The sequence below is a fragment of the Oxyura jamaicensis genome, chromosome 5 (assembly GCF_011077185.1).
Source record: "Oxyura jamaicensis isolate SHBP4307 breed ruddy duck chromosome 5, BPBGC_Ojam_1.0, whole genome shotgun sequence".
Lineage (NCBI taxonomy): Eukaryota > Metazoa > Chordata > Aves > Anseriformes > Anatidae > Oxyura > Oxyura jamaicensis.
The window spans coordinates 55,573,082-55,587,884 of NC_048897.1; the positions used below are offsets into that span (position 1 = coordinate 55,573,082).

At 36.7% G+C, this 14,803-nt stretch overlaps 1 protein-coding gene across 1 annotated transcript in view; it reads right to left on the reverse strand.

The window, feature by feature from the left end:
- Positions 1-5,318: 5,318 nt before the first annotated feature.
- KIAA1549L (KIAA1549 like) overlaps positions 5,319-14,803 on the reverse strand; it is a 114,718-nt gene continuing 105,233 nt past the window's right edge. Inside the window, exons 21-22 of the mRNA XM_035327168.1 lie at positions 14,299-14,450; positions 5,319-10,966 (exon numbers count right to left, since the gene is read on the reverse strand). Coding sequence (XP_035183059.1) covers positions 10,685-10,966; positions 14,299-14,450 — 434 coding nt within the window. The 3' untranslated portion in view covers positions 5,319-10,684. The remainder of the gene's footprint in view (positions 10,967-14,298; positions 14,451-14,803) is intronic.

Here is a 14,803-nt window from a genome sequence, read left to right on the forward strand (position 1 = left end):
GCATTGTGCTGTCAGGGTGCTTTGGTCCAAGTTCTTTTACTGAAGCATCTCAGTGTTCCAGGAAGGTCACTGAAGGATGATGGCTTCACTAGAAAGCCAATTTGGCCTTTTCTCTGTGAAGTAGCACTTACAAAAATAACTTAGAGAAACACAGAAAATTCCATGAAATGTTTCTGCCTGAAATTAATTGCTGCCTGTAATTTCAGTTGGAAATATTTAATGCATTCATATGCATGAATTTAGAGAGAATAATAAGGTTGTATTAATAGCCCAAGCAAACAACCAGTTACACATAATGAAGCATGTATTGATTGTTACTTGGCCATAAACATTTTATTTACCTTTATTTCTCTTATCTGTTTCCACCTGACCTTGTTACATCTGGTAATTTGCTCTCATCTTTGTAGGCATGACTTTTTTCCTTTCGAATCAGCACATCTGAAAACTGGTTTATTGTTTCCTTTATAAAAATAAACATGTATTAACTGAAATACAATGAGCATTCTTACTGCGTACCTTTATTTGCAAAGCATGTACCATCTGATTTTCAGTTGCTTCTGTTCTCTTAGACCTTTAAGGGAAGGTTAAGCCTGACATTTATATATTGGCACAGATCAGATCTCTTTCATATAGCTGCCCTGTGACTCAACAAATCTATCCCTACTGCATTCAAGAAAGAAACATTTGGCTATGATTTAGATTCCTGGGCAAAGATTTCAAAACATCAGTAGGCTGCTCTGTTTCATTTCCAGTTCTTAACAAAGAAGGCTTCTCAGGAAGCATCTTCTCAGCCAACCTGAGGGCTGAGCAGTGACAGCTGTCTTGCTGACAGCACAGCATCTACAGCTGCAGTGATACATGTGTGCTTTCCCATGGAGCGCACTCAGGTTTTTCACTTGGAAACCTGAAATGGCTTTGGCTGTTTTATGATGGGAAACATTAGATAAAAAGCCATTGGAAAGGAAGAATGCATTTAAGCTATATTTTAAAGCATTCTATACCAAACAGTTGGGCCCATCAAATTGCAGGCTGCTTCTTTATTTTAGAGTTGGCTATGTTAATTCTCCAAATGGATACTCTGCATTATTACAATGGATCATTAGGATGTAAATTAATCTTGAAGCAAAGCTGCCTTAATTAGTTCTGGGACAGATTACAGAGGAAATCCAAAAGCACTAAACTATCATAAGATGACTTTTGTTTTCAGTAGTGAATGCTGCATGATAGATTCGCCTGTCAGGGCTAATATCTATGCATAAAGCAGGGAAATCAAGAGTAGCAATTAACTCTAGAAATCCTGGCTCCTTTTGTTTGCTTGGGTAGTTGGTTCTCTCAAGTTTACTGACATCTGGGTACTGAGTGTAAATTAGTTAAAGGTGCTAACCAGGAAGGGTTTCTAGCAGTTGATAAGTGGAGCACTTGGTCTTTCTAAGGAAACATAAGATTATTAACATTCCTTGTCAGTTGTTTAATATATATTTGCAAAATAGGCTGAAATTTTGGTGTATCTTGAGAAAAGCCAGAAAAACCCCTTGAGCCAATTTAAGCACTCTCATTGACAACTTAATATATACATACATAACAGCATCTGTCCTGAACCTTAGCAGTGATATGTACGCTAGGAATTTCATTTATCTTCTATTTTGGGAAGATCCTTTCCTGCCTCTTTTTTTCCTGAAACTACAAAAAGAGGGAGGAAGGGGAAGGTTTATTCCTTGTAGTAACATGATTTATTCCAAATGACTTCAATTGCAAATTACACAAAAGAAGTACTGTCAAAAACACGTACCTGTATTTTCCACTTTCTTTTCATTCCAAATCAGGCTGACAGCAGAAAACTTAGGCCTGATTAAATACTAACAAAAAGAATAGAAACTGAATAATAGGGAGGGCATAGACAAAATGAAGGTAGGGACAAAAAATCACAGAGGAAACACAGGATCACAATATGCCCTCAAAATCCTCATGCTTTGCTGAATACTCTCTTGCTCACCTCTGTAAGGCAGGCAAATGCCTCTCTTCAGAGAAGCATCACTGCTGAAATACACCGTTTTATCTTGTGGAGTTCTTTAAACTTCTTCCCTATCCTTTGCCAGGTTCTTTCTTGAGAGCATGAGCAGCACATCCCCTACACAGCCCAGAAGCCTGGCTGCTCCAAACGAAAGGCATGCTCACACTTAAAAGCAGCTGATCTACAGAAAGGAACACAGCAGGAACAATCAATAAGTAGCAACATAGATTTAAAGACATATTTTATTTAATGTGCAAAATTGCCAAGAAAGAACACGTACAAATTCAACTAAGCTACAGCAACTAACACAAAAAAAACTACACTATGTGCTTGTAAGCTTCATTTCTAGAATCACCCTACAGTTCAAAATAAAAACACAGCCATTTTGTAATGACCCAGAACATCTTAAATGTTTTTTTTAGCGATAAGTAAAATTCAACCACTGGTATGGGCAATGTTTGTAATTGCAAATGGAACCAGCTCTTGGAGGTTTCCTTTCCAATTGCATAGTATAAAATCTTAATTAGTTTCTTCCTCTTTCAGTTTAGTCCCTAGACTTGGCTTTACAAATTACAAATTTGCAGCTCTAACTGGCTTAACAAAACTATTTACCCATTTACAGCTGAAACACACTTAAAAATTTGATTTTCACATACACAGCCATTACAGTTTAGTTGAATCAAACTGGAAACAATGAAGGTAATGTGGATATTTCTAATTACGCAGAACTTTTCCTTTCCATAACTCAAAGATGCAAGAGAAGTGAATGTCATCAAAAAGTGAGATGTGATATATGGGAAGTGACAGGATTTATATATTTGATATAGCATCTCTGAAAAAAAAAGAAAAAAAAGTGTAGAAGCTGTTATTAGAAAGGCTTCCTAGACCATACTGAAACAGTCATTAGGAGGGGTTTATTCCCTTGTAAATTCATCTATATTTTGTTGTTACTAGAAGACTGGGTAATTTATAGTTCTGAACAATTACCAAGCTCCATTAAATAATAACGCTTCATACTGAAGTATCAGCTTCCACTCCAGGGTTTCACAGTTCCAAATATTATCAGTTAGTTGAACCCCTCCCAGCAGAGTGAGGAGGGGCATTCTCTTCATCCTGCTTTACAGACAGCGATGCTGAGGCACAGCCAGATTAACGTACCTATAACCAGCTATCATCTTTTCTGTCTTTGCACGATTATAAGATTCTTGTGATAGTTAAGTCACGAAGAAAATACTGGATCAACCCTACTTTCCTTGAAACAAGCATGTATTTTGTCTGTAACTTCAACGGAACACACGATCAATATTCATGCCACCTTAGTACTAACATGACAATTGCAGTGTCACGCAGTAGAATATGGTCCAAAGCCACACAGTGCCATAGCTAATTAAAAATTACATCATGTACGTTAGTCACTACCTGTCACACCTGCAGTACATCAGTGAGCTAAAGAGAGCAGCTGTTTGAGTACACTAATGCAAAAGCTAAACTCAAAATGCACAGCTGCCACAAAAGAAAGTTGTTCAAATGAAAATGAAAAGTCTAATAAGGCAGGAATATCTGTGCTGTGCACATTTCCTTCCTACCAGACCTAAAGGTACTCCCCAGAACAGCCCCTTCACTGGGCCTGAGCTCTTACTGCTGGGTTGCTCAATCCTAAACCAACCTTCAAGTAAGATGGGCTCTGTTTTATTTCCATTAATATTTGGCTTCACTGTCATTTTCTCTGTCCAATATGACCTCGAATACAGTTTGAAGAACCCAACACACATATGAAATGTAAAAAGCCTTGTCAGTCCCTCCATCATAGGAAGTAATATTGAAAATAATATAGAGGAGGGTGAAGTGATTTCTTTTCTCAGCTTGCAGTGTTGAAAGTAGGAGATAAAAGCAAGGACAAACAACAAACGTTAATTTTCCTTGCATTCAGATCTCCCATATTTATAACTCTGAATTAGAATATGCTCTCAATATTGTTATCTTTGTACTGTTTTAACAAGCATAGAAATCAAAAGCTAACAAAATACCTACAATCGATTCCAAGCAGTTAATTTCAGACTCTCTTCTGACGTAGTTATCAGCCTCTAAATAGCTGGTGTCCATGCACTGCTGAAATAGAAGGTTTAGCACCTATTCTTCTACCACAGTCACTCTCTTTTTAAGATACTGGTAAATGCCTGGTGTAGACGCCTGTATTCTGTTGCATCACATCTCAGCGTATACGTCGGTGAAGTTTGCTGGTGATGCAGCCACTGATTCCTTGTAAAAATCCAGAGTTAAGGACACACAAATTTCTGTTTTAAAAGTTTAAGAATTTAATCATGTACACAGGCACTCTTTACAAAGTCCCACTGGAGCCTGCAAAAATCAGTGCATCTTGCCAGATATACTTGATTTTAACTAATGCTTGTGGTTATGGTGTTTCAACATTGGTTTACAAAGCATGGAAACGCACTGAGCTGCAGCAGAGGGACATACTTTGTAAGAAAAAAATCACCTCCTCACAAAATACTGTACTTAGTGGAATCAACTTTCTGTATCATTTACAATCCTTCGGACCTATTATTGCCCTAGAATCTGTGTATTTACTATGTTACAAAATTATTAGAATACAATATGCTACTCCTTGACAATTACTATTAATGAACTCAGAAATTTATGAAAAGTCAGGCACTTCTTAAAACAAGAATTATTTTTACCAAATGCAAAAAAAAAAAAAAAAAATCACTGAAGCATCTCTTCATGGCATTTGTAATTATTGTCAACACATTTAACCACCTAATTATTTAAAACCCATTTCTTATCTTTCATAAGCTTTGTAACAGAAAAACCCTGCATTATTGCCTCTGTACAGCTTAAGGAACTTGAAATGGGTGGACACAAAGAGATGGATCTAAGAATTCATTTTCAAAAAACTGTAGGTTTTACATCAGTGTGTATTAAGGGCAAACATATTGCACATTGTAGTTTATCTGCCTCAGAGCCCCACTGAAATCCTTGTTCCAGCTCCCATGTCTTATATACAGTCATGACAAAAAAATTCCTGGATAACAGGGATCCCAAGGTGTGCAGTTTTCTGATTGCTTTTCATTCACTGGGTACTGCCAAACATTTTTGACTAAGCATGCAGGATAAGACCAATACTTTTGATGCAGTAACAATTGGTATGCAATACAATTATTCTCAGTAAAGATACTGCAGTATTAACCAGGCGGGTCTCTATGTCTTAGCCATCTTGAAATTTTCATTACAGATCAAGTCAGTATCCAATTCATTTACTGACCTATATAAATATAATTTCCACAAGTAAATTTTTACATTATTTATTTACAAGAGAAAGGCAACAGTTCATAAATGCATTCTCAATGAGTACTCATCCTCATTTTGCATGCCTACACTTTAAAGTGTTTTGATAAGCAACATAATCTTACACAGTCCTGGAGTTATGTTCAAAACATTAACCCATGAAAAGAAAGTCTAGCATAGAAAGTTTAAGTAACCATTTGCCATACTGATTCTACATAGACCTGTTACAAAATCTACAGTATATGTATAAATAACTTGATAGTAAACAGGCTTGAGCTGATTCATTTCTCTGTCAATGCACACTGTGTTGAAAAAATTGCTCAGCAGACCAGTAATGCATCTGGAGAGGTCACAGAGATGTTATTTACCCCCATATACTTATTTTCAAAATTATACATGACTTACTCAAAAAAAAACCCTGTGTATTTGTACCCTTGTAGAAGTAGAGTTAAGTGGAGAGAGGAAAGATCTGATCCATCAGATAGGATAGCAGACTGAGAAGGCAGTAGCAGAGACAAGTAGGCAGTCCTGTCTTTGCAGACCAAACTTTCCTCTTTTTCACAAAGCCCATTAAAAAAAAAAAAAAAAAAAAAAGGCTAATAGTATTAATATACGAGGATAGTGTCTGAACTTTTTTTTTTTTTCCAAATGGTAAAATATATATAAAATGACATACAACTTGAGATTACTCTAAGTAACTGTGGAAAGCTGTCATGCTCATTTTGCCACTTTCTCATGTGGAGCTACACAGAGTACACACATGGCTTGCACAATGGAGTGGAAGCAGTAATTGATACAGTCTTGTATTTGGACTGAGTTTTAATTAATACATATCCATCATTAACAGTGAAAGCAATGCACCTTTCCAAGGACAGCTGCTTTAAACAACCATTTTTTACTAGGTATAGCTTAGCAAGCATCAGAAGATGCTTGGCTTCTGGACTGTTAGGGTAGTTCTGACCCGTTAACGTCCTTCTTACTATCTCACACTGGTTGTCTTCCTATCCAATTGCATGTCAACAAGGTATGGGAAGCCACTGAGATTTTTTTTTTTTGGACAAGAAATATAAGGTCAAGACCGTCACTGATTTACAGAAACCTTGGACACCGTACTTGGAGCTGCTCACACGTGGATAGGTAGTGTGAGGTCAGCAAAACAAAGCAGCTTCTCACGCTAGCTCAGAAAACTATCATTGCTTTCAAGTTCCCTCAGACTTTTAGAAGCAAGCATTTAGCTCTTGTATTTACAATGCAGGACTGAAAAAATACATTCAAGTTTAATTCATTCTTTACAGACATCTTGAAATGTTCCCAAAAATTGCAGTTAGTTTTGTATATATCACCCCTTAAACAAGACAGAGGCCTCACGTCAGTTCTGCCATAGAATCCAATGCTGCTCTCTACTTGCTTCATAGTATTATCTTACATTTTCTGTTCTCCATGTCTCCCCTTTTCAAAGTTAGTCTGAAAAAGAAATGATCATTACTTATGATAATTTTCCCATTTCTATATAGGATTTACATGCATTTCTATCAAGTTCTATCTAGGATATTATTAGATTAAAAAATAATAATCATATTTCTACAGCGTTACAGCTCCTCACAATTCCAGATACATTTTTCTCCAGAAATGACTGTCAAAGAACATCCTCTTATCATCTTAAAGTTACTCTTTTAGTAATGTTAATAAAACATCACACACGCTATGTATACCTACTGAGAATGGTCATTACACACCTACCGAGAAGTAATTTTACATGTGTTTCATTTGCCCATGTTTCTATTAATGATTTACAAATCTGAAGACAAATGTCAGTCAGAAAATCAACGTTTCTGTACACAGAAAAGAGTTTTTTTCATCCTAACATTAGCAACAATTTAAAGAAAATTGGGGCATTTACTAGAAAAGCCTTAAGTTGTTATTGGAGTAAGTGACATCAATACATTCTGATGATGTCGTAACTTTAAACAGGTAAACTTTCTGCTTTGAAATCAATATTGAAAAACTATATTGTAATTGTAGCCATACAAAATGTTTATTATTTTACAAATTATTTGTACACTATATTTTCACTTTTTCATTGCTTTGTGCTCAGACAATATAAATATTACAGCATGGATTTTTCTTTCTCAGGAATGTCCTTACTGTCTAGATATAATCTTACTTTGTACTTAAAAAAAATATAGAAACATTACAAACAAGATAAAAAGCCATTATGAATGAAGAATGTAAAATACCTTTGTGAATAAAGTGTACCACAATGGTTTCAGAGTGATGATTCAGGGAATATTCAGTAGACTGCACATCACCAATACAATATCAAACAAAATGCAGTTTTAAAGTCTAACAGGTCTTCCTCAGTCGTACGAAGAGTACTTTGTTTAACTTTACTGAAATGGTTGTCCTTCTAGAAGGCAATTTAAATGGTTCTTTGTTTGTTTTGTTGTTCTTGTTTGTTTTGTTTTTCTATTTTGTTCATTTTGTTTGCATGCAGGTATCCCAACCCTATACCATATATGTAATTTTCAAACTTTTTAAATTTGCAGTATGGCAAGATATCATGCTTGGCTTCACCCTCACACATTTTTTTGATAGAACGGTTAAATCTCTTAAGTTTAAGAATGGGAATAGATTTACAAGCAGAGCTGAGTGTCCCAAAGATGCCGTTTAAATCTGATACATCCTACCTCCTGTGACTCTTTTGGGAATACGTAGTAACATGACCTTTCTCAGATACATTGCTTCAGCACTCCTGTCTGCATGACTGCTGCTGCTTCTGCTCTTGCAGCTTTAGGATAACCCTGCAAAACTTGTGTCTAAAATACAGAAATTTATTTCAGAGGGCATTTCACTCCCATTGCATAGAAGGCCCTATCTACATACAAAATTTTTCTGGAATAACAACAATCATTCAAAAAGTAAGTTAATAAAGCTGATGCAAAAGGCAGCTGACTAAATGAAGATTTAACTTACCAAGTTAGCTTAAGCCAGTTATGAAACAGCTTGGGCTAAATAAAATTAAGCTGCTCTTAAATTATGTCTGCACTTATGTTACAGTGATTTAAATACACCAACTGAAAAATAAGCACAATATTGTTTGCATGATTCTAGTGAAACTTGTATGGATGGATGAAACCTAATATAGAGATTCAGCCTTGCTCTCAGTGAGTTGAGTTCCCACTGAAGCCAAACAGAACTTATATTTTTATGGCACGCTGAGTTTGGCCTGGTATCTTTTAAGCTGTGAATTTTAAATGCAACATTTTTAGGCAGCTATTAATGCAAAAAGACATTTCGATGTATTGTATTACACCGATAAGATCAGTGTTAGTTAGCTGACAGGTAACTTAGCAGTCTGCCTTTAGTAGACTTATATAGATATGAAAGATTGAGTTTCTTTGGTTGTTTAGTATCCAAGCCACCATTTGTGTATTCCAGACACAGCATGTTCATATTGATCATTAAAATTATTAGTGTTTTTTTTCTTTTTCTTTTCACTTAATTTATGGAAATGTTTTGACTATAGCAGATTAGTCACGTATATAAATATACAGCACATATATACATTGAGATTACAAAAATACATTTTATTTATATCTGATTTTTAAATAATAAAAATGAAACTTCACATTCATTTAAAGATCAGTTAGCATTCCAAAAGCTTCTGCAATATCTAAGGTCTCAGAGCAGAAGATATCTGTATACTCTAGGATAACTACATATCACAATCTCAGGGTTTATGATATAATTATTTTGGGGAAAAAATAGCTCTGTTTCAAAAGTTTGTGCTTCATCAATTGCTTCTTCTTTCCCCTATTCTAGTCTCCTCTTTCCTCCTTTCATGTTACTGCTGGCCAAAAAGCTAAACCAAGTTCCCTTTCTCACCCTAATAAAGACCAAAGAAACTCAAGAAAAGGAAATGAACAGACAAAATAGCATACATAATTGAGGATAGCTTACTGAAATGAAGGACATTACCTTTAACTCCAGTTGACATCAAACATGCCCAACACAATGTATTTTGCAACAACTTCAGTTCCCAAAGCTAACTGCCAAAGGAACTGAAAACAATTGTTCATGATCTCCAACTATTCTGTACAACTGCAAAAGACAAACTAGTGTCCCATTCAACTGGTTTGATTCTCTTTTGGGTTTGGATTCATACAATAATGCAGTTTAACAATTAGTGACCTTTATCTTGAACAACATAAAGTCAGCATCACTTCTGGAAATGCTCTCTTTTTCACAGCACATTAGTATTTTCATTAATCCATTTAACCGTTTACTTATTTACATGTTAATATATGATCAGGTCCTCTACATTCAGAACTTCCTAGGTGTGTATTCACTGTTCCATTTCAAGATCAACTGTGGCTTCATGTAGCACTTCAGTAGATATCGTTGTTTAAGAAAGAGAAAAAAGCACTGTGTTAAACAGAGGCTGTCTTGTACAAGCAGGCGTATTCATTATTCCAGGTTGGAAATACTTGCTCAAAGGTCTCAGGTTTACCAGCTTCACATCCATGGAGAGTGAAAAGCCTGAATATAGAGCAAACACAAATAACCTTTTTTTATTTCTCCTGGAAGCTTCTAGCACCAATTTCCTTTGTTAGCTCTTCATGCATTGTGCTGTCTCACACTGAAAATTCTCCTCCATAACTCATCAGTGGCATTCATGGACAAGGTAGCCACCAATTATCAAAATATCATTAACCTCCTTCTGTCTTCTCTTCTTTCACTTCTTTGTACTGTTAATAGGATGAGGAGAATTGGGGGTATTTACAGGACATTTATGTGTATCACTCATCTCAGATTCTTTTGGTTTAAATACAGTCTCTAGAATGAAAACACTGAGTGAGTCCGTGTTGATGAAATCAACATTCCTTGTACAATGTCCCGCAACAATTAACATGGCCACCAACCACCACACCTACCATGGCCTTTAGCTTTCTGTATTCTACTGTGTTTTCTTCTTTAACCAAAGAAATAAAGTTTTGACATGCAGAAGTTATTTTCAGCAGCTCTACCTTTGGGCCTGCAAATGAAACACCGTGTCACAGACATGTTCAGCAGCATCTCTAGTGACGATGGGTCATAGTACAAGTGCTAAGTGACTAACAATTGCATATGGTCTATATTATCTGTATGGAACAGTTACCTGGCAGCATTTCCTTAGCTGGCAAGCAGAATGCATATCTGCAGAGTCCTGTTGCTCTACGTTAAGTGATTTCATAGTGTTGACTTTTCATATGGAGAAAAATGCCATCACTTTGGCACAATTCACAGCAAGTTTGTAAGTGAAAATTAAAGTGATCACTTTCTTGGCTACTCCAAATTATATGATACAACTACTGTGCACAAAAGATACTAGACCTGGAACTCAAACATATCTGTTTGCTTCTTGGCCAGTTTAGCAACTTCTTCTCTTATTGCCTTTACAAGGGCAGCTGTAGAAATGTTGGTGAGAGGAGCATCGGACGGGTCGTTTTCTGTCAGGCTCTGCTGAGAAGCTGTGGCAGACGGCAAAGGACCTTGTTCCAGGCTGGGATGCATGCTTGCTGGCTGGCTGTATTGGCGAGGCAGTCGTGAAGGAGAATTGTGTTGGTAGCGGGGCCTTGGGTAGGCTTCAATGTAGCCAGGCAGTGGAACCTGTAGAGCATTGTAATTACACAAATTATACAGAACAACTGATCCTTAGTGCCAGCCGTCGGGGTAACACAAACCTCCATGGGGCAGAATAAGATGCAAAGGATAGGGACCTATGACAAGAATGTAAGCTTCACATTCCTAAGTGTCAGTTGACAAATGTGTATCTTTGCATGTGCCATTTATGAATGTACATCAATAAGCTAAGTACTCAACTCTCTGAACTGTGGCAGCAAAGTACTTTGCAGTATAATAGGACATCGCATGTACAAATTTATCATGACTGCAAAAAGACTAAGGAGGCAGCTTTTCTGAAAGTGTGTCCTCTGATTACTATTTCTCCTAAGTATTTTTCTTTGAAATAGACACTACTATATTTCAGGACACTGACAACATAGGACAGAAGACTTTGCTGATTTGCAGCAGTAACTTAAGCTGTTTAGTTCTTGTGACTGTTACATTTCTGTCAAATATCCATGAACTATGATACCAGTCTTTACGTTCATACTAAACTTCTCAGAAGTGTTTTTTGTTGTTTGTTTTTATATGACAGATAAAAATAGTATTTATGTCTTGCAAAGACTAGAAAATAGTTTCAAAGGCTTTATGCTGTTTCAAAAAGCAACCCAGAACACATTACTAGGACAAGACAATTTCTCCTTGAGAAAACCTCACTAGTGCCAACTGGTCATTATAATCCACTCCTACAAAAAAGAAAGGGAAATTCAGATTATGGTTTTTATGAACAGGATGGCTCAGAACACTACACTTACTGTAAGGTAACCAATAAGCTACCACAATGCTTAAACACTAAAAAGTTAACTTTGTAATTTATATTGCTCGAAGTGGGAAGAATACATGTTTTTAGCTTTCTCAATACACTGAAGTCTTATATAGGTATATATAATACAGGTAGGCAGACAGGTGTCTCACCTATCTTTTGGATTTCTGTCAGGCTGATGTGTAAGGTACTTGACCCACCAAGGCTTATGCTTTGATGGATATGCCAGAAGCAGAATTTCAGAATTGCAAGTGTCTGCAAACAGACTCAATTGGCATGATGTGATCCTCTGCCAATTTTAAATACCTCGTGGGGATTATGGGACCACAGCATGAACTTCAGAATGACAACTTTGGAATTTTACTTAAATCCCATTTCGGGTCTAGTCCTGTGAGACCTTTACAATCCCCTGGGTGCTTTTGAAAATCTCAGCAATTCAGGCATCTAAAAACCTATGAAATCTGACTACTAGGACTTACGCATGCTCTGCAGGATCTTGGACATCCATCAAGTGATGCACAGAATGTCATACGCATTCAATATGATGTTTTTCCACAAGCATAGGAAACAGGGGCGATATGAAACTGATCATTAAATGCAGTCGCCTCTGTTTAGTTGACAATAGATTATTCAGAAGACAAACATTTTAGCAGTACAACGTGAACATGCCACTAGAGGCCACCAGGTTCCTACTTTCTCTGAGCAACATCTAGCAATTAGGAAAATAAATGCATTTCTCTTCTCCCACAAAGCTCAGTATGTCAATACTTAACTTTTAATTGAGAAAACGTTACAGTAAATTAAGCTTCTGAGACAACTCTTTGTTGCCAAATCTCCTATTTCATATGCCTACTCAGTATCTTATTTACAGTCCAGTTAGTGGAAACGCATGACAAGTATCTAATTTTTAAGTCTCTATTCCTACTAAAGAAACAGAAATGTTTTGTTTCTACATTTATTTCTCTTCTGCTAAGTCACAGAAGGGCTATAAAGTCCGTGTAACAAGAAGAGCTGGTTTGAAGCTCTGTAACACATAAGTGAAGTTGAAAGAAATATTCATTTCCTTTGAATTCTATATTGTCAGTTATTTTTCAGACAGCTTCTCACTTCCCTCCCTATCCCTTTCTGCACACAGCAGAGAGGAACAGTCCACTGGCACTAACTGTTTTTCTCACCTCTTTCCCTAAAGACAGGGAAACAAGAGGGCTACATTCTCCTCCTTCCAAAGGAAGGCACTGGGGGTTAGAACATTGATTTCCATTTTTTTTCTGGCTTGTTTTTAGTCTTCACTTTTGACAAGTGATATCTGTCTCTTATTTAATGCAGCCAAGAAGTAGGGATGCAAAAGGGAAAAGAACAGAAGTCAAATAAAATACTGTTCCTGGTTTTGTTTTCTTTCTGAAGAAAAAGTTCTAAATTATTGCTCAGATACAATGGTCCTCCTGAATTTAAAGTGTATGTAGGATTACAAATAAAAATTTAAAAATAACATTTTTTCATGGTTTTCATGGAAGGTTTTACTTGTTTTAAATGGCAGTTCTGTTCTGGGATGGCAATCTGTACAACTTCACAAGCCTCCAGGAGTCAGGGGCACATCAGCAGATGTGCTCAGCTTACATATGAACGTATTTCTTTTTTTCTTGACAGTTCTCTACAAATTCAGACTTCTATCCGAGAGTCAAACTGAATTCTTTTCCTCTCAGACATCAAAAGCAGTAATAAAGATTTGGCAACAAATAGTTGTCCCCAGGAAAATTTATATGCCCCTACTGTCTCTTGCTTAGTTGCTCAGAGGTAACTATTAGAGAGCAGTTCACTAAAATATTCTGTTGATGATCTACACAAAGAAACAGAATCCATCTCCCAGTTCACTGGGTTGAATTGGTTCTGCATAAACACCAGATATGAGTTCAGGCAGCAAAATCAATCTTTTGCTTTTATTTCCCTAATAGCATTAAAGGTAAGTGTTGAAAAAAAGCCGTAAATGTTAGAAATAGTTTCAAACATGATAAACTACCACAATTCATTTTAGGATCTCTGTTTTATTTCTATGAAATGTAGGTACACTTCAGACTAAAAATTAGATCTGTCTCAGAGTAGAACTGTGCAATTAATTATTTAGTTTAAGATCTGTCAGACCCTTCAGGAGGACTTAAAATGCTGTGCAGCAGGGTTGTGGCCAGCCTGGGAGCTAAGAGCTGGGCTATCTTGAGAGAAGCCTCCAGGATGTAAAGGTGTTCCCCAGCTTGCAAACAGCAGAAGGCCACTTTGATAGGCAGCATCACCTGCTCCCTATCCAAATCTTTAAACTCTGTCTTGAGTATCCGACGCACCAAATTTGAGCGGTGGCCAGCCTCCAGCCTAGTGAACAATGCTTACAGTCTGTGGGATGGACAACTAAATATCCCTACCCTCTCATACATATTTTCACTACTAGAGATTCTTCCCATTCAGGAAGAATTACCTTTCTCAGATCTTTTGCTAAGTATCGTTTAAATCCTCTCTTGTGCAAATCACAGAATAATTATGTAGTTAAAGAAACCAGGATACTTACTGAGTCTGCCCACTGTCCCGGTAATTCATTCTCTCCAGCATAGGGCATCCAGGCTTGATTCCTGTATGCGGTGGGTGGCGTTGGGATAAAATAGCCTGTGAAGCCGGGTCGGTTTGCTGCTGGTATGGCAAACACTGCTGGTACTGTATTTCCTATTAAAAAAAAAAAAAAGAGAGAGAGAGAGAGAAAGAGAGAGATTGGATAAAAATTAATAGGCAGTATTTTCAGTTATAAATTAGGAGATATTACTCATGAAGTAATTGTGGTTTGTTTGTTTTTTTCCTTTGGTGAGAGTGGGATCTCCGTTGACCTTTTTGTCAGATGTAAGGCTCCCAGTATCTGACTAGAATATCTCTATAATGCTGGGAAATACTGGAGAAGATGAGATTTGTAGTTGTCTATATAATCATGCACAGCCGTTAGATAAAGATAGGAGGACTCACTCCTTAGGACTTAATCCTTGTAATGGTTGATCTCCATCAAAACTTTGAAAACTTTGAAAAGA